This window comes from Bombina bombina, chromosome 5, assembly GCF_027579735.1.
Source record: "Bombina bombina isolate aBomBom1 chromosome 5, aBomBom1.pri, whole genome shotgun sequence".
NCBI classification, from domain to species: Eukaryota; Metazoa; Chordata; class Amphibia; order Anura; family Bombinatoridae; genus Bombina; species Bombina bombina.
This window is the reverse complement of record NC_069503.1, coordinates 380,627,698-380,649,047: the sequence shown is the minus strand read 5'-3', so window position 1 is coordinate 380,649,047 and position 21,350 is coordinate 380,627,698. Positions and strand designations below refer to the sequence as shown.

The following is a 21,350-nucleotide window of genomic DNA, read 5'->3' as shown; positions in this document are numbered from 1 at the left end:
ATGCACAGATACTGATATAAAAATCCAGTATAAAACTGTTTAAAAACTTACTTAGAAGCTTCCAGTTTAGCTCTGTTGAAAAGTTTACTGGAACACCCACTGCAAGTGGCAAAAACAGGCACTCCCCCCTTCCCCTTCCTTTGCATATGAAAAGACCCTTTACACAAACAGAAGCAAGCTCAAGTAGGTATACGTCATTAGTCTCCTAAAACTTTGGGGCTTGGTTAGGAGTCTGAAAATCAGAGCAATGTTATTTAAAAATAAGCAAAACTATCCATTAAAAAAAAACAAAAAAAAAACTGTATGGGCTATATAAATAGATCATCTAAAAAACATTTATGCAAAGAAAAATCTAGTGTATAATGTCCCTTAAGTATTCTTTTGAAAAGGAATTTTGACCTTAAAGGGACAGTCTACTCCAGAATTTTTATTGTTTAAAAAGATTAGATAATTCCTTTATTACCCATTGCGCAGTTTTGCATAACCAAAATGGTTATATTAATGTACTTTTTACCTCAGTGGTTATCTTGTATCTAAGCCTTTGCAGACTGCCCTCTTATTTCAGTTCTTTTGACAGACTTGCATTTTAGCCAATCAGTGCTGACTCATAAGTTACTCCACTGGAGTGAGCACAATTGTATCTATATGAAACACATGACCTAGTGCTGCCTAGCTGTAAATCTGTTAAAATGCACTGAGATAAGAGGCAGCCTTAAAGGCATTAGAGATTAGCATATGACCCTACCTAGGTTTAGCTTTCAACAAAGAATGCCAAGCGAACAAAGCACATTTGATGATAAAACTAAATTGGAAAGTTGTTTAAAATTGCATGCCCTATCTGAATCATAAAAGTTTAATTTTGACTAGACTGTCCCTTTAAAGTAATTGGTTCAGTAAATATACTGTATAACGCTATAAGTTAAGCAGATATGACTATTTATTTTTTTTTGGCTTTTTTTTATATATTTATATTATATCAATAAACAAACTTAGTTTATTAAAATAATTATTGGAAATAATAAGCAATATTTGAATAAAGGAAATCAATAAGCATACATCATTACAATGATTTAATGATTGTCAGGTTAAAACTAATGAAAACAATCACTAAATGATTTTATTTGCAGTAACTTGCCTGTATAATAGAGACACAGAAACTTTTGTTATTTAAATTCTCAGCATAGCTGGCAAGAATCAGGTAAACTAATAATCCTGGCAAACCATAAGAAAATTGTATTATTAACAGATTCCTGATTGACCCAGTGTTATTGTTGACGGATAAGACCAGGTTAACAGGAATTTGTGACTATAAAGGGCAAACCAGAATTGATTAACTCACCTGATTCAATAATAAAACTTTGAATATCAATGTAAAATGCCCCCAAATGCTTTCTCCTCTGCCCAACATGGTGCTGATTTTTTATTTCTTTGTTTTGACAAGCTGGAGGCACAGCCAATGACGAGCATAACTCATGCCCTATTGAAATCTATAGCAGCACGCTATTAAGCTCAAATGCAGTTTGCTGTCAAGCATGCCCCGCCCCCTTATTAAAATGCTGCTTTGTCTTGGGCAAAGGAGGGAAGTTTGCAGGGGCTAAATATTAGGTACAAAAATATACTTTTCAAAAAAAAAATTCTTAAAAAATTATCCATATCTGCTTAAGTTATACTTTTACAGTACATTTACTGGAACTATACATTATTATCACTTTAAAGAGGCATGAAATGCCAATAAGTCTTTTCATGCAAAAGAAAAAGCAATAATCAGATATGTTAAAATATTTTGCTGAAATAAGGTTAAATAAAAGTTGTATGAAAAAAGAACAAAAGAATTTGCCACACGGCATAGGTCACTTCAGTAGATGAAGGCACATGAATTGACATACAAAATATGCTCACAAACGCTGCATCACTCCACAGTGCTGGAGGAAACCGACTGAGCTATCACAGTAGCATAACTCACTGGACTCCCAACTCTGGAACTTGTCATCTTGATGTGAATGAGAAAGTTCTTAAAAAACAATATTTAAAAGCCCGAATGGCTATTAAAAATATTCAGCTAGATATGCAATGCGTTTCTTGGCTTTATATTGCCATTTCATCAGCTAAACAGCATTAAACTTTTTAAATAATCCATAACCAGGTTTAATCATTTTAAGGGTATACATTTTTTTGGGGGGAGGGTATTGGGAGCGGACTTTCTCGAGTGATCACAATGCTGTATTGTAGCATTTGTTAAAACACCGCCATTGCGAACATGTTTTCTTCCAAAAAGATCATGAAAAGGACTTCTTGTGTGTTAAGTGCCTCTACGAGATAGAAACTGGGAGGTCTCCCGAAACTAGCACATACATTTGCGCAATAGCCTGTTCACACCCCTTAAAGGGACAGTCTACACCAGAATTTTTATTGTTTTAAAAGATAGATAATCCCTTTATTACCCATTCCCCAGTTTTGCATAACAAACGCAGTTATATTAATATACTTTTAACCTCTGTGATTATCCTGTATCTAAGCCTCTGCAAACTGCCCCTTTATTTCAGTTCTTTTGACAGTCTTGCAGTTTAGCCAATCACTGCCTGCTCCCAGATAACTTCACGTGCACAAGCACAGTGTTATCTATATGAAATACGTGAACACCCTCTAGTGGTGAAAAACAGTTCAAATGCATTCTGAAAAGAGGTGGCCTTCAAGGTCTAAGAAATTAGCATATGAACCTCCTAGATTAAGCTTTCAACTAAGAATACCAAAGAACAAAGCAAAATTGGTGATAAAAGTAAATTGGAAAATTGTTTAAAATTACATGCTCTATCTGAATCATGAAAGTTTATTTTGGCCTAGACTGTCCCTTTAAGGTTACAGGAATGCTCTATTCATGTAACCCCTTTGTCCACTCTGCAAGGAAAATCATAATACATCCTCAACACTGAGTATCCATATGTATGCCATCCGTATCTGGCAAGATGGACATACTTTGATGTGTTTTTAATATTTGAATGAAAATCACACTCACACTGTCTTGTTTGTCACTAACAGTACTGGCATCTTTTACATCATGTTTTCAAAGGAAATCGCGTATTCATGACTTTGACAGTTAAGTATTGCAATCCGTTTTTATCCGCACCCCTGCTAACCCACTTAAATGCGTTGTTTAGGTTGTTTGGATGGGGAGACTGTACACACTCTTTCTATCGCTATATGGTCGCTTCGCAACTTTCACAAGAATTGTTTTCAATAAGATTTATTTCTATTGTTTGTTAAAGGCCAATTTTTATTCTGACTGTCAACTGTTAACAAGATGGCGACAATGAGATTCTATCTGCAAAACAATCTTTTTTTAACTTGATTTTAAAAAATCTCTCTGTAAATCATGACTGCGCTGCTTTGTATTTTTGAATCTTTCCAGATTTGTTCACAACAGAGACAACATTACTGAACTTGTGAATTGGAACAAGCATTTTTGACAGTTCAGTAATGTATGCGCTATCTTGAATGAGTTTGGACTTTGTGTGCCTGGTGGCGCGTCCCCTATAAAAACCAATTCACAAAGGCACAATCTCTTTTAAGGATCTCTTAGAAACATACAAGGTAGCATCAGGCTCACAATCTACAGTTTAAAAAAAAAGTTGTGTTTTGCATAGAAACTCATCTTGTTTACAGTTCACACCAAAATGGAAATGGCTTTTTAACAAACAATAGCAATAAATATTGTCTAAAATAATCATTGTTGCGCTCCCATTAAGCCTTTCTATGTGTCTTAATATATCTACTATATGCAATAGTCTATGCAGTGGTGGTATGGGGTAGCTATGCACCTCCAAACACACGTGTAGCACCCCATTTATTCTATAAGCCCCTAAACTGTGTAAAAGATTATTATTTTTTACTTAAAATGATGGCTTCTACCCAACATAGCAAACTTCATGAAACAATTTATCCAAAAAAACTTTCATGATTCAAAAAAGGCATTTTAAACAACTTTTTAATTTACTTTTATAGATAACATTGAGCTTATGCACATTAATTTACAGAGGAGTGAACACTGATTGGCTAAAATGCAAGTCTGTCAAAATAACTGAAATAAGGGGGCAGTTTGCCGAGGCTTAGATACAAGGTAATTACAGAGATAAAATGTGTATTATTATAGCTGTGTTGGGTATGCAAAACTGTCGAATGGGTAATTAAGGGATTATCTATCTTTTAAAACAACAAAAATTCTGGTGTTGACTGTCCCTTTAACAGTAATTTGAGAGAGTTATGTACAATAATGAATAAGGGCATTGAGAGATCACACCTACCAAGATACACTTTTATAAGTTAGTATAAACAAACAGACTGCGTTTATATTCAGCATTTTTATGCATTCACCTTTTTATGCACCTTTGAGTGAACATCTTGTATAAGAATTTCTACTGCATGAAATAGTATTTCTTGGAAATTGAGTTTTTATAGCATCCAATGAAATAGGTCATGTGAGCGTCTCAGTAGCGTGTGATTATTTATACTAGCCTTTGAAGTTTGTCAGTAAAATATATTTTTTATGTTTCTTTGTTGCTTTGAAGAAAAAAAAAAAAGAAAAAAACACTTTTCCGGTGGTCCTGTTTCTTTTCTTTGCAGGGAAATAATTGCCAAGAAAAACTGGTAAAATATGAATTATTATATTATTGCTAGTGATAAAACGCAGTGCTATGAACATTTTGTTGTGCAGGTGTAACAGATGCAAAACAAGATTAATAGTACAGAGAAATAATTAAACCACAGCCAGCTGTCTCAAAAAGAATGGGTTTATCTTGTCCCTTTCTATCTTTGTTATACCTAATATTTTGGAATGTCATTGAGGAGGAATTTATCCAAAGCTGCACTGGCAAACAACCTTGTCTAGTGAAAGAGGATTCTATTTATACGAGAGCAATAACAAAGTCATTGTTATTAAACTATTTCTAGGTATAGTAACCCAATAGGACTCGAAGAATTGGAAGCAGTAATTAAAAAAAATATCTATTGGACTGATTATTATTTCTAAACTTTTATCGATCTTTAGTACTGCAATATTCACTAAAAAATACTTGCAGGACTCACACCTAAAAGGGACTTCTCACACTTTTTCCTTATGTATGCACAGTAGATATCAGTAATTAAAGTGCCAGTAGATATACTACTTTGAGCTCGATTTATAAATCCAAGGCGGACATATTCGCCCCTGTCCGCCCAAGCTCTCCTCTGGCGGGCAACAATCTGCTGCCGGAATTTAACTTTGTACACGAGTGCTCCTTTGCGCTTGCATGCAACCCAACCCCTGCCCACACACAGCCAATCACATGCGGGCAGGAGCTGTCAATTCTCCACCTAAGAGGTGGAGAACAGAGTAGGGAAGCAGCAGTCTGACCGCTGCTTGATAAATCCTGACTGCAGGTTCTCTTGTGCGAACTTGCAGGAGAAGGGCTTGATAAATTGAGCCTAAAAAAGAATACATAACTGCATTCAGGTATGTAGTTGAGTAAAAAACACATTCTTTTTTAATCAAATTTTGTCATTCAGGATCTGTTTGCTGGCTGCTCTGATTGCTGCACCTAGAAGAGATGTTATTATAGAAGGGAGCATTTCAACCCACCTTCTTCCCTCCTACAAAGCTTATTTATTGCTGTCTGCTGGGCTTATTATTCATACCTTTTTACAATTAAAGTAACTTTTGCTAGTTTCTGACAAAGGGCTGTGAGTATCGCACACCACACACTGCTTGCAAGTAAACAGTGAACTGCATCACTAATTTTAGGTAACAAAAATGACTTGCAATGTTAAGCTATGCTTTTCAACAAAAGATAACAACAGAAGGAAGTAAATGTCATGATAAAAGGAAACTGAAAAGTCTCTTAAAATTGTTTGCTCTATCTTAATCATTGCAAAATAATGTTGACTTCTACGTCCCTTTAATGGTGGAATGTATATGTTCTATTAACTATTACATTTGCTACACAGCTCAGTTTCCACCTGCTTGCACATGTGTTACATCGAATCATTGGAATCTGATATGGTAGTGATCCAAAATTATTATAAAAAACAAGTCAAATAAGCTTTAAATTATGTCTGAAACACCTGGTGGGTTCATATGTGACATAAAAATTATTTTTTAAGTAGAAAGGAGGATGTAGATTAGCTCATTGAAGTTGACAAGTGTCCTTTGTCAGCCACGACTCGGATAAAAGTTGTATCGGAAAAAATATCAGAAACCTTTGCTTTCTTCAGTATGTTTACTTAGATATGAGTGAAACACGGTGTCCCCGGTCTTGTAAGCTATTTATACATTATTAATTATTTTTACTCAGATATTTAGAGCCATTTTACAAATGGTAGCCATATGGAAATGAGTAATTGGCTAAAAAGGTCTCCTTGTAAAATTATTGAATTGAATAAACAAAATTCTGTTACACTGAACATTTGATATCTTCTGTTCTGAAAACACTGGGTTTCACTATTCTTTAAAATAACACTTTAATGTTAAGGGGCATAAAAGGTCAATATTAAAGGGACAGTCAACACCAGAATTTGTGTTGTTTTAAAAGATAGATAATCCCTTAAAGGGACAGTCAAGTCCACAAAAAACTTTCATGATTCAAATAGGGCATGTAATTTTAAACAACTTCCCAATTTACTTTTATCACCAATTTTGCATTGTTCTCTTAGTATTCATAGTTGAAAGCTAAACCTAGGAGTTTTATATGCTAATTTCTTAGACCTTGAAGGCCGCCTCTAATCTAAATGCATTTTGACAGTTTTTCACCACTAGAGGGCGTTAGTTCATGTGTTTCATATAGATAACATTGAACTCATGCACGTGAATTTACCGAGGAGTGAGCACTGATTGACTAAAATGCTACTCTGTCAAAAGTAACTGAAATAAGGGGGCAGTCTGCAGAGGCTTAGATGCAAGGCAATTACAGAGATAAAATGTGTATTATTATAACTGTGTTGGTTATGAATAATTGGGAAATCAGTAATTAAGGGATTATCTATCTTTTAAAACAACAATAATTCTGGTGTTGACTGTCCCTTTAATTACCCATTCCCCAGTTTTGCATAACCAACACAGTTATAATAATACACTATTTTGCCTCTGTAATTACCTTGTATCTAAGCCTCTGCAGACTGACCCCTTATTTCAGTTCTTTTGACAGACTTGCATTAAAGCCAATCAGTGCTAACTCCTCGGTAAATTAATGTGCATGAGCTCAATGTTATCTATATGAAACACATGAACTAATGCCCTCTAGTGGTGAAAAACTGTCAAAATGCATTTAGATTAGAGGCGGCCTTCAAGGTCTAAGAAATTAGCATATGAAACTCCTAGGTTTAGCTTTCAACTAAGAATAGCAAGAGAACAAAGCAAAATTGGTAATAAAAGTAAATTGTAAAGTTGTTTAAAATTACATGCCCTATTTGAATCATGAAAGTTTTTTTTTTTGGACTTGACTGCTGTCCCTTTAATATGCTCTAAATCCCTGCAATGGGACTAAACATATAGTTAAAGTTAGATCCAAATGCACTTCCACTCCCGAGCTAAATATGGCTAGGTATTGGTGGCTATGCACATATGCTGCACCTGATTGGTTCACTGTTTTTGCTTAGTTCAGGGCCAACACTGTATTGCTGCTCTTTTACCCCGGGGGGGGGGGGGGGTAAACACTGCAGCTCTTTGCACGCAACAAAGTTATAAAATGCTATAACTGTTTTCCCAATAATCAATTAATGTGTTATAGTATAACACATTAATTGATTATTGGGAAAATGGAACACAAAATGTTTTATCATGCATTTGAAATAGCATGAATTAAATATTAAAAAAAATAAAGTTTTTTTCTAGCAATACATTGCCCTGCTAGGGGTCTTCTAGCTAAATCTTCTATGCTTCACTATAGATTGTGGTTATAACACAACTGACTTTATTTATTAAATATGAAATATTCTGACAGTTTATGGTGTTCTGCAGAAATAACATTAATCAAATGTGTAAAACCTACTGAAGGCATTTGACATCTCTGTATTTTGCCACCTATGAAGTCTTCGTGTGTAGCTGCTGAGTTTTATTTTGTTTGTTTATATTAAACTTTTCATCTTTGATAGCCTCAAGGTAGTTACCCTGTATATATAGAAAGCAAGCTTCACCCTTCAAGGAAAGTTCTCAGTTACACTCTCACCAATTCCTGCACTTTTCTGCAACACTCTAACATTTTAAAAACAAACACATATGTACTGATGCCATTCTGTGATGACATTAATTTCATTTGCATGAGATGACAGACTAGGGTGAAGGAAAAAATGAGTCAAGTGACTGACTAGTGCTAATTGCCTGAGATGTGCCTGTGTTTCTATCTTATATGCCTGGTGGAAATGAAAAAGGAAAGCAACTTTTATTGCAAATCAATATTGAGATATGCGTTATTCTATCAAATCTTATGTTGATTATGCAAGCGTTCAGTGTGATAAACTAATCATCCGGGTCATGAAAAATTAAAATGTTAGAAAAAAAACCCCAATAACAAACAATTAGATATAACAATTGTATAAGGTGATTTTGTTTTCAAATGTTGTGAATTCCATAAAAATATTGTATCCTTTAGTTATTTTAAATGGTAGGGCCAGATAGCATCTCAAGTGCACCATAGCTGAATCTACTCAATTTTTTTTTGTGTGCCTAATTTGCACCTGCAATTATAATCGTTAGGATGTTTACCTGTAAAGCTGTGTATAGCCTAATGGCATATTTTAAATATATATATTGAAATTCAAGTTTAAAATAAGCTTATTATAAAGCAGCAAGTAGCAAACTCCAGAGTTGTATTGCTAGTTCAGCCATGTAGTTACAGAATTGTGCAGCACTATACAAACAATAATAATAATATTAATGTAGTTGCCCACTTCTGAATGTTCCTAGGCAGCTGCCTGGTTTACTTTATGAAATATCTATCCTGGTCATAGATTTATATACACACCTGTATGCATCTGTATGTGTGTTATATGTGTGTATATGTACTTTACAGAGGAACACTATAGAGGTACTCAGATAAGTTCTAAAAGTTGACAGTTGTGTGTTTCCTAAAAATACCAAAAATTGATCTTATGAAATGTAATGCAGTTAATGTTTTGTATGTTTTGGATGCTTTATAAAGAAAATGTAAATTTATATTTATGTAAAATATGTTTGTTTTGTATATCAGTATTGTAGCTAAGATTTTGTGCAGCTCATTTATTTGTATTGATCAGATGTGCTTTGTTAATTCATTTTTGTGTGTCCATCTAGGCGGTGGGTGAGACTTCTGTTTGGAAGAGAATTTCCATTGCAAGACCTTCTTGTCGTGTGGGACGCCCTTTTTGCTGACAGCATTACGTTGGACCTAGTAGACCACATTTTTGTTGCCATGTTACTGTACATTAGAGATGCATGTAAGTACAAGAAATTAGTTACTGTGCACGGTACTTAAAAGGCTTTGCTATCTTATCTTCATGGACGCAGTTACAAAGGAAATGCTATTGGTACCTAAAATTCCTTAATATAAATGGGCACATTTGTTCTAATACAAATACAGGGATCTGAAACTGAAATCATAATAATCTGTTTTTTAATCACTTGGCTGCCAGAGAGTGCAGCAGTGAATCGCACAGCAAGCATCCTTTGGCAGCCATGGAGTTAAGAAAAGTTGAACTAATAACTTTCTCAGCTACGATATTGATTTTATAAACAATTCATGAACCCTACAGTTAAATTACAGTACAATAATATTTTTTTTCTTTACTCTTGGCTTAAAACGTAATGGTTTTTTTCTATTTAAAAGTATGTAATTATTTAAATATTGCACATATGATGCATATTTTTTAACAAACTGTTTATGCTTAAAAATTATTATTGCTATATATATAAAGTAAAGTTCTTTCGGAAATTATTTATTAAGGAACTTTATTTGCAAAACTGCAAACATACTAATTATTGTAATGATATTTGTAGTTCCTAATGTATTTATCTTTAATGTTTGATATAGATCTGAAATTATAGCACACTAATTTGTATTGAGCACCACCTACTGATCAACAGATACAAACATCTTTTATTAAACTATTTTATTTCAAATAATTAAACCATGTTTTAGACGGCATTGGCTGAATGCTTAAATCCCAAGTGTAAAATACTTATGCTATGGTTCATCTTAGACTTGTTGCTTAGGAGACGCATTTTCAGAACCAAAAACTGGAACATGAGACAGAGCAAGGCTATAAAACCCTCTTCAGTGTTGTTAAATATCTGTATATGCACTTACATGAATTTGATAGCCATCGTTTTGACTCTGTACACGTACATTTAAATAGTATTATATGTGTCTGGCATTGATAAAGGTTTTTTTCTTCATAAATGGAAAGAGTCCACAGCTGCTTTCATTACTTTTGGGAAATAAGAACCTGGCCACCAGGAGGAGGCAAAGACACCCCAGCCAAAGGCTTAAATACTCATCCCACTTCCCTTATCCCCCAGTCATTCTTTGCCTTTTGTCCCAGGAGGTTGGTAGAGAAGTGTCGGAAGTTTGTTTTAGTCTCTTATGGAGGGTAGTACTCTTCGACATGGAATGGGAGTTTTAAGTAATCCTGTCAGTCTCTCAGTGAGGGCCTGGATGAAAGTTAGAGTCAGGAGATGCAGGAAGAGTCTTTCTGCGAAACAATCCGGACTCATTATAACAACTCCACAAGCAATTGACGTTGTCGAACTTCACTTCACTGCCTGCTTTATACCTCTCAAGTCCATGACGGAGGCGAGGCTACTATCCGCCACACTTGAATGGCTGTGTTCCTGTTCTACGGCGTAGATTCCGGTAAGATAGTTTCATTTTACTTCTTCATGAATGTACTGTAACTCATTTCTTCCTGCGAACTGACATGAAAAATACAGGGTCTCAGTGGGACTCCTTTAGTATCTTGGAATCAAGGGTTAATATCTCCTGAGGGAGGTTATTGAACAGGGGGGGTTTAATCATGTTTGTTATGTGATTCAATCTGCTTATGTGTAGTGTTAACTGGGCTCATGGCTTTTGGAACATAAAGGCCTTTCGAAGTGACGCAACCTTACGGTTGGGTGCGCTTTTTTTGGACTGTGCGGTTCACCTTATCACCGGGCGTGTCTACGTTCTGGACTTCCATTTCCGCATTTCTGACTGTGTGACAACGGAGATTTCTAGTCCGCTGGTTTCTGGTTCATAGGAGGTAGTGAGTGCCCCAGCCATTGTGGGTGTCAGGTGCCATTTAAATTGTTTTATATATAGTCCATTTTTTTGGTATCCTTTATCCAGTTATGGAGGATGCTTGTGTTGAGATTGTTCAACTAAAGAATGTGAATTGGCCCCATTGACTCCGCCTTGGCTGGCCCTGTCCTCCGGGAGGCGAGATCCCTACTGCAACCTACTACTACTACACATGCGGCTAACCCAGGTTATGTTTTTCCCTCCTCGGAGGGTGGATAGTTCCCCCCTGGAGGTTGTGGCACGTTTTCGATTTTACATACTTTTGGCGCTTGCCAAAGTCCAGGTGTTTATTTACGATTGTGCTTGTGCCCGATTGCCCCAGGTCTCTTGGCCACTGGAGGGCATGTGCAGTTCCCTGCAGGTGTAACTGTTCCTGAGTGTTGTGCCTATCGTTACAGGTGTGCTCGCCTTTGTGTCTTACTCAGACACATTTTTGAGATGTTGGGGGACCCTGTCCTTCTCGGTTATGGGACTCATCAGTCTCCTCCTTCGAATGGCTCACCTCGTTAAACATGGGGGGATAAAGTAATCTCCTTTAAGTCTTGTTATCAAGATCCTTCCTAGTTTTGTTGGAAGAACAGGGTTTCCGTTAGGCTGGTCCTGCGGATCTTTCTGTTCTTCTTGGGCGTTAACCCTCGGGTTGCCTGTTATTTTATTTTATCCAGTTAGGATGAATTTTAGTTTCTTTTTTATACTATGTTTCCTGCTGGAACTTGAAAATCACTGGGATCGATACTCACTGATTGCTTCTATGGATGTTGTTTGGGACACATTAGTCCCATGTTTGTCTGTTTTTCTTCCTCCCTCTCTGAGGGTGGATCTAACCAACTTGGTAGGTATGAACCTAGTTGCAGGCTGGTCCAGCTTGGGTTCAGATCTTCTGTCTTGCTGCTTATTCAGACACGTGGCGCCTATTATACCTTGCTGGTCAGGTGGGGGTGCCGAGTGCTATTTACGTTATTTATGTTTCTTGTTATTAGTTTTACAAGTTTCAGCTAAGCATTCTCAAGAGGACTTGCGGGTCTGTGCAGCTCTCAGGATTGTTTCAGTCCTAAATAGCCGTCTCTCTGGTGACTGGGTCAGTGAATTTTGCTGCGTCACTCTTTGTTGCTTCCGATACCCTCGGAGCCTAGAGTATTCCTTCCCACGTGGTGGGAAAGTTAGAGGGTTTAGCACCTCTTTCCGCCGGTCGGTTGTTCCTTTAGTGGTTCTCTTTTTCATTTAGACCTCTTGGATTGTCCGTTCTCCTTGTGGATGGGTCGCCTTCAGGGGACTTGGATTTCCTTCGGGAGTTGGTTGTTCCTTTTTCAGAACATTAGACAGTGAGGTCTTTTTGGGCTCCGGTTAGGGGTCCTTCCCTGGTGTTGGGAATGCTCTGCATCTCCTTCTTGGGAAGAAGAGGTCCTAGTGGTTTTCCACTCATAGGGTTTGGGTATTGCCATCCGTGTGGCATCCAAGCCCATGTTTTACTGTCCTCTGATTTAGAATCTGAGGTGATGTGGAGGCTTGATGTTGCTTTGTTCGGGTGACTTGTCCTCACTTTTCCCCTTGTGCATGGAGCTTGTGACTAGCTGGACAGCTAGTTCAGCATTATAATGCTCTGTGGCTACTCTGTACTGTAGCAATCCGAGGGTTGCTAGTTTGATCCCCAGTGAGGTCTCCTCAGCCTTCCTCCTTTCGAGGTTGATAAAATGAGCAGCACCTTGTGTCCCTTGTGTGGCCCGGGCTTCTTGTCCTGATCTTCCAGTTGCCGAGGGTTTTACTCTGCATTTTCTCTTTGTGGACCCCGCTGTGGGATGTTACCGGATCTTATGACCCTAGGACTGGCCTGGGGGTTCCAGTTTCCAGGGTACTTGGGCTTTGCCCTTGTTCTGGCTGTTCTGTTTTACACTTGGGCCAGATTTACTGAGAGCTGGGGCTCCTTGGGCCTTGTCTTGTGTGGACGATACGGTTCCCTTGGGACATCCAACTTATGTGACCTGATGGTGGGCTTTCCTGCCTAGCAAGCGGAAGGTTTGCCGTTGCTCAGCTTTCACTTTTGCGGAGTTCTTCTGTGTTCGTCAATGACGTGGCCTTGTGTCCTCTCGGTTCTTCTACAACTTCTTGTCTTATGGGCAGGGGATTATCAAAGCTCTCCTCTTCAGGGGGCTCGGTGTCCTCCTTAAGGAGGTGTGGTTCTTTTTTTTTAGGGGCCTCTCTTGTGTTGGGAGGTTGGAGCAGATGTTTTACCTGGTTAGAGGATTGGTCTGCTCATTGAGTTGCTCCTTTCCATCTAGGGAGCTGCTGGCTCTGCATTGAGACTTAGTCGGGTAGCCTTGCTAGATCCCTTAGCTCTATCACCTGCTCAATTGTCTTTAGATTGAAGTGGTTGTGTCCATTCTTCCGCCCTTTTGGGGGCCAGTTTTGGGGTTCCTCTCGGTTCCCTTGCTTTCAGATCTGCCGCTGCTTGGGCTGGTCCGGCTAGGTGTAAGATCTGAGATCTGTTGTTTATCCTCAGGTCTTGGGGATGACTGTGGACCTTTTTAAAGGTTCTGGGCCTCTCCCCCAGTGTGATCTGTGAGCAGGCTTGACCGCCTGGATTGCCTGGAGAGTGTCCTCTGTCTGAAGGTTGGGCAATTTGCTATTTTGTTCGGCCGATCCTTCCTTACGGATAGTGTTTTTTCCCTGTCCTCCTACAGATGGCAGCGTGTTACTGTACTCAGGCATTTATTTTGAGTTTTCTACTTATAATTTCTCTTTGCTCAGTCTCTGAGTTCTGACGTTTTGAGGACTTTGTCTTCAGCTGTCTTTTCAGTGCTGTTGCACGATGTTCGCGAGATGTTCTTCTCCTTGATGATGCCTGGTTGATCCTTGTGGGTTGGGCGTCGTCTAACCCGTGTTCTCGGGATCCATTTGGGTCTCTGTGGACTTGGCATTCCTTTGAGGGTTTTTTTTTTCCTTTATGGATTTTGCTGTACCTCGGGTATCCCTTTGGCTTACCCTTGTTCTCTCCCTTTTGGGGATTTTGGTACTGTACTAGGAAGGGTTGCGTGGGGACCGACTGCTGGGCGATGGTTCTCCTGGAGGAGTGTTGGCTCTGAATCTGCTTTGCGGTTTCTAGTTACGCTTTCGGACTATCTGTCCTTGGGGCCTTTTCCTTCTAGTTTTTTTTTGTCCGGCTCCGATGAAGCAGCGTTTGGTTTGGTTGGGTTGTATTTTTTTCAGGCCTGGTGCCCTCAGTAGGGGCCGCCTATTCTACCCTCCCATTTTTGCATTCCGTGTTCTCTATAGCTTGGGTATTATTTTCCCAAAAGTAATGAATGCAGCTGTGAACTCTTTCCATTTATGAAGAAAAACTTAAATGGACAGTCTACCATAGAATTGTTATTGTTTTAAAAGATAGATAATCCCTTTATTACCCATTCCCCAGTTTTGCATAACCAACACAGTTATATTAATATACTTATTACATCTGTGATTACCTTGTATCTAGGAACCTTCTTCCAGCCCCCTGATCACATGACTGTGACAGTTTATTATCTATTGTCTTAAATTTAGCATTGCTTTGTGCTAAATCTTAAATAACCCCCTGTGCCTGTACACAGTGTTATCTATATGGCCCACGTGTACTTTCTGTCTCTTTGTGTTGAAAAGAGATTTAAAAAGCATGTGATAAGAGGCAGCCATCAAAGGCTTAGAAATTAGCATATGAGCCTACCTATGTTTAGTTTAATCTAAGAATACCAAGAGAAAAAGCACATTTGATGATAAAAGTAAATTGGAAAGTTGATTAAAATTAAAAGTCCTATCTGAATAATGAAAGTTTAATTTATACTAGACTGTCCCTTTAAATTATGCTTACCTGATAATTTTCTTTTCTTCAGATGGAAAGAGTCCACAGCTCCCCACCTATATTTTTTCTGTGGGGCGTCTCTATTTTTTATTCTTCTGGCACCTTTTCACCCTGGTATTTCTTCTACTGTTCCTTGTTCCTCAGCAGAATGACTGGGGGATGAGGGAAGTGGGAGGAGTATTTAAGCCTTTGGCTGGGGTGTCTTTGTCTCCTCCTGGTGGCCAGGTTCTTATTTCCCAAAAGTAATGAATGTAGCTGTGGACTCTTTCCATCTAAAGAAAAGAAAATTATCAGGTAAGCATAATTTGTTATTTCACCAATAATCCAGTGACCTTGAGAAAAGATAATGCCACACTTGTAAGTAAGGGATGAAGTGACAACTGGATCTGCGGTATGCAGTGTTGGCTTAAGATATTATGCTGCCTGGGTCCGATAATGCAATGATGCCCTCCCACCAGTAGTAATATTAAATATTAGCATATTAACCTACTAGCCTGGTCGCTGACCTTACTAAGCCTGCCTACCTGCATGCAACAATTGCGTAATAAGTGGGAAGGAAGATAAGGAAGTGATCCACTTGTCCGACCTTGAATGTCGCCCCTGTTCTGTGTAATGGAAAGGAAATACTTCTAGAGAAATTAAAAGGAAAGTTCACATTGAAATTCGAAGGCCTCATGAAATTCAGGTTTATCTGAGGAGACAAATCAATGGCATCAGGAATATACTGCTGTGAATTTCAGACTTTAAGAGTGAAATTGCTATGTAAGCAGTGGTAAACCTATGGCAAGTGTGCCCAAGGTGGCAACCCAAAAAAATGTGGTTGTCATGTGGCATCCAGGGATGACTCCCTTTTCCCTCAATTCAAATGAGAATTGGCATTCTATTTTCTTCAAATTTATAAAAATAAAATTTACTTTAAAAAGTGTTAAAGTATTTTAATGTACCATATTGTTGCTCTGTGGCTACTCTGTACTGTAGCAATCCGAGGGTTGCTAGTTTGATCCCCAGTGAGGTCTCCTCAGCCTTCCTCCTTTCGAGGTTGATAAAATGAGCAGCACCTTGTGTCCCTTGTGTGGCCCGGGCTTCTTGTCCTGATCTTCCGGTTGCCGAGGGTTTTACTCTGCATTTTCTCTTTGTGGACCCCGCTGTGGGATGTTACCGGATCTTATGACCCTAGGACTGGCCTGGGGGTTCCAGTTTCCAGGGTACTTGGGCTTTGCCCTTGTTCTGGCTGTTCTGTTTTACACTTGGGCCAGATTTACTGAGAGCTGGGGCTCCTTGGGCCTTGTCTTGTGTGGACGATACGGTTCCCTTGGGACATCCAACTTATGTGACCTGATGGTGGGCTTTCCTGCCTAGCAAGCGGAAGGTTTGCCATTGCTCAGCTTTCACTTTTGCGGGGTTCTTCTGTGTTCGTCAATGACGTGGCCTTGTGTCCTCTCGGTTCTTCTACAACTTCTTGTCTTATGGGCAGGGGATTATCAAAGCTCTCCTCTTCAGGGGGCTCGGTGTCCTCCTTAAGGAGGTGTGGTTCTTTTTTTTTAGGGGCCTCTCTTGTGTTGGGAGGTTGGAGCAGATGTTTTACCTGGTTAGAGGATTGGTCTGCTCATTGAGTTGCTCCTTTCCATCTAGGGAGCTGCTGGCTCTGCATTGAGACTTAGTCGGGTAGCCTTGCTAGATCCCTTAGGTCTATCACCTGCTCAATTGTCTTTAGATTGAAGTGGCTGTGTCCATTCTTCCGCCCTTTTGGGGGCCAGTTTTGGGGTTCCTCTCGGTTCCCTTGCTTTCAGATCTGCCGCTGCTTGGGCTGGTCCGGCTAGGTGTAAGATCTGAGATCTGTTGTTTATCCTCAGGTCTTGGGGATGACTGTGGACCTTTTTAAAGGTTCTGGGCCTCTCCCCCTGTGTGATCTGTGAGCAGGCTTGACCGCCTGGATTGCCTGGAGAGTGTCCTCTGTCTGAAGGTTGGGCAATTTGCTATTTTGTTCGGCCGATCCTTCCTTACGGATAGTGTTTTTTCCCTGTCCTCCTACAGATGGCAGCGTGTTACTGTACTCAGGCATTTATTTTGAGTTTTCTACTTATAATTTCTCTTTGCTCAGTCTCTGAGTTCTGACGTTTTGAGGACTTTGTCTTCAGCTGTCTTTTCAGTGCTGTTGCACGATGTTCGCGAGATGTTCTTCTCCTTGATGATGCCTGGTTGATCCTTGTGGGTTGGGCGTCGTCTAACCCGTGTTCTCGGGATCCATTTGGGTCTCTGTGGACTTGGCATTCCTTTGAGGGTTTTTTTTTTCCTTTATGGATTTTGCTGTACCTCGGGTATCCCTTTGGCTTACCCTTGTTCTCTCCCTTTTGGGGATTTTGGTACTGTACTAGGAAGGGTTGCGTGGGGACCGACTGCTGGGCGATGGTTCTCCTGGAGGAGTGTTGGCTCTGAGTCTGCTTTGCGGTTTCTAGTTACGCTTTCGGACTATCTGTCCTTGGGGCCTTTTCCTTCTAGTTTTTTTTTGTCCGGCTCCGATGAAGCAGCGTTTGGTTTGGTTGGGTTGTATTTTTTTCAGGCCTGGTGCCCTCAGTAGGGGCCGCCTATTCTACCCTCCCATTTTTGCATTCCGTGTTCTCTATAGCTTGGGTATTATTTTCCCAAAAGTAATGAATGCAGCTGTGAACTCTTTCCATTTATGAAGAAAAACTTAAATGGACAGTCTACCATAGAATTGTTATTGTTTTAAAAGATAGATAATCCCTTTATTACCTATTCCCCAGTTTTGCATAACCAACACAGTTATATTAATATACTTGTTACCTCTGTGATTACCTTGTATCTAGGAACCTTCTTCCAGCCCCCTGATCACATGACTGTGACAGTTTATTATCTATTGTCTTAAATTTAGCATTGTTTTGTGCTAAATCTTAAATAACCCCCTGTGCCTGTACACAGTGTTATCTATATGGCCCACGTGTACTTTCTGTCTCTTTGTGTTGAAAAGAGATTTAAAAAGCATGTGATAAGAGGCAGCCATCAAAGGCTTAGAAATTAACATATGAGCCTACCTATGTTTAGTTTAAACTAAGAATACCAAGAGAAAAAGCACATTTGATGATAAAAGTAAATTGGAAAGTTGATTAAAATTAAAAGTCCTATCTGAATAATGAAAGTTTAATTTATACTAGACTGTCCCTTTAAATTATGCTTACCTGATAATTTTCTTTTCTTCAGATGGAAAGAGTCCACAGCTCCCCACCTATATTTTTTCTGTGGGGCGTCTCCTATTTTTTATTCTTCTGGCACCTTTTCACCCTGGTATTTCTTCTACTGTTCCTTGTTCCTCAGCAGAATGACTGGGGGATGAGGGAAGTGGGAGGAGTATTTAAGCCTTTGGCTGGGGTGTCTTTGTCTCCTCCTGGTGGCCAGGTTCTTATTTCCCAAAAGTAATGAATGTAGCCGTGGACTCTTTCCATCTAAAGAAAAGAAAATTATCAGGTAAGCATAATTTGTTATTTCACCAATAATCCAGTGACCTTGAGAAAAGATAATGCCACACTTGTAAGTAAGGGATGAAGTGACAACTGGATCTGCGGTATGCAGTGTTGGCTTAAGATATTATGCTGCCTGGGTCCGATAATGCAATGATGCCCTCCCACCAGTAGTAATATTAAATATTAGCATATTAACCTACTAGCCTGGTCGCTGACCTTACTAAGCCTGCCTACCTGCATGCAACAATTGCGTAATAAGTGGGAAGGAAGATAAGGAAGTGATCCACTTGTCCGACCTTGAATGTCGCCCCAGTTCTGTGTAATGGAAAGGAAATACTTCTAGAGAAATTAAAAGGAAAGTTCACATTGAAATTCGAAGGCCTCATGAAATTCAGGTTTATCTGAGGAGACAAATCAATGGCATCAGGAATATACTGCTGTGAATTTCAGACTTTAAGAGTGAAATTGCTATGTAAGCAGTGGTAAACCTATGGCAAGTGTGCCCAAGGTGGCAACCCAAAAAAATGTGGTTGTCATGTGGCATCCAGGGATGACTCCCTTTTCCCTCAATTCAAATGAGAATTGGCATTCTATTTTCTTCAAATTTAAATAAAATTTACCTATGTTTAGTTTAAACTAAGAATACCAAGAGAAAAAGCACATTTGATGATAAAAGTAAATTGGAAAGTTGATTAAAATTAAAAGTCCTATCTGAATAATGAAAGTTTAATTTATACTAGACTGTCCCTTTAAATTATGCTTACCTGATAATTTTCTTTTCTTCAGATGGAAAGAGTCCACAGCTCCCCACCTATATTTTTTCTGTGGGGCGTCTCCTATTTTTTATTCTTCTGGCACCTTTTCACCCTGGTATTTCTTCTACTGTTCCTTGTTCCTCAGCAGAATGACTGGGGGATGAGGGAAGTGGGAGGAGTATTTAAGCCTTTGGCTGGGGTGTCTTTGTCTCCTCCTGGTGGCCAGGTTCTTATTTCCCAAAAGTAATGAATGTAGCCGTGGACTCTTTCCATCTAAAGAAAAGAAAATTATCAGGTAAGCATAATTTGTTATTTCACCAATAATCCAGTGACCTTGAGAAAAGATAATGCCACACTTGTAAGTAAGGGATGAAGTGACAACTGGATCTGCGGTATGCAGTGTTGGCTTAAGATATTATGCTGCCTGGGTCCGATAATGCAATGATGCCCTCCCACCAGTAGTAATATTAAATATTAGCATATTAACCTACTAGCCTGGTCGCTGACCTTACTAAGCCTGCCTACCTGCATGCAACAATTGCGTAATAAGTGGGAAGGAAGATAAGGAAGTGATCCACTTGTCCGACCTTGAATGTCGCCCCAGTTCTGTGTAATGGAAAGGAAATACTTCTAGAGAAATTAAAAGGAAAGTTCACATTGAAATTCGAAGGCCTCATGAAATTCAGGTTTATCTGAGGAGACAAATCAATGGCATCAGGAATATACTGCTGTGAATTTCAGACTTTAAGAGTGAAATTGCTATGTAAGCAGTGGTAAACCTATGGCAAGTGTGCCCAAGGTGGCAACCCAAAAAAATGTGGTTGTCATGTGGCATCCAGGGATGACTCCCTTTTCCCTCAATTCAAATGAGAATTGGCATTCTATTTTCTTCAAATTTAAATAAAATTTACCTATGTTTAGTTTAAACTAAGAATACCAAGAGAAAAAGCACATTTGATGATAAAAGTAAATTGGAAAGTTGATTAAAATTAAAAGTCCTATCTGAATAATGAAAGTTTAATTTATACTAGACTGTCCCTTTAAATTATGCTTACCTGATAATTTTCTTTTCTTCAGATGGAAAGAGTCCACAGCTCCCCACCTATATTTTTTCTGTGGGGCGTCTCCTATTTTTTATTCTTCTGGCACCTTTTCACCCTGGTATTTCTTCTACTGTTCCTTGTTCCTCAGCAGAATGACTGGGGGATGAGGGAAGTGGGAGGAGTATTTAAGCCTTTGGCTGGGGTGTCTTTGTCTCCTCCTGGTGGCCAGGTTCTTATTTCCCAAAAGTAATGAATGTAGCCGTGGACTCTTTCCATCTAAAGAAAAGAAAATTATCAGGTAAGCATAATTTGTTATTTCACCAATAATCCAGTGACCTTGAGAAAAGATAATGCCACACTTGTAAGTAAGGGATGAAGTGACAACTGGATCTGCGGTATGCAGTGTTGGCTTAAGATATTATGCTGCCTGGGTCCGATAATGCAATGATGCCCTCCCACCAGTAGTAATATTAAATATTAGCATATTAACCTACTAGCCTGGTCGCTGACCTTACTAAGCCTGCCTACCTGCATGCAACAATTGCGTAATAAGTGGGAAGGAAGATAAGGAAGTGATCCACTTGTCCGACCTTGAATGTCGCCCCTGTTCTGTGTAATGGAAAGGAAATACTTCTAGAGAAATTAAAAGGAAAGTTCACATTGAAATTCGAAGGCCTCATGAAATTCAGGTTTATCTGAGGAGACAAATCAATGGCATCAGGAATATACTGCTGTGAATTTCAGACTTTAAGAGTGAAATTGCTATGTAAGCAGTGGTAAACCTATGGCAAGTGTGCCCAAGGTGGCAACCCAAAAAAATGTGGTTGTCATGTGGCATCCAGGGATGACTCCCTTTTCCCTCAATTCAAATGAGAATTGGCGTTCTATTTTCTTCAAATTTAAATAAAATTTACCTATGTTTAGTTTAAACTAAGAATACCAAGAGAAAAAGCACATTTGAT

The 21,350-nt window shown here is 38.9% G+C and overlaps 1 protein-coding gene across 3 annotated transcripts in view; it reads left to right on the top strand.

Annotated features, from left to right (window-relative positions):
• Nucleotides 1-21,350, top strand: part of TBC1D5 (TBC1 domain family member 5) — a 1,730,009-nt gene that overhangs the window by 1,267,029 nt on the left and 441,630 nt on the right. For all 3 annotated transcript variants that reach the window (XM_053714215.1, XM_053714214.1, XM_053714216.1), the window contains one exon: nt 9,296-9,438. In XM_053714215.1, coding sequence (XP_053570190.1) covers nt 9,296-9,438 — 143 coding nt within the window. The remainder of the gene's footprint in view (nt 1-9,295; nt 9,439-21,350) is intronic.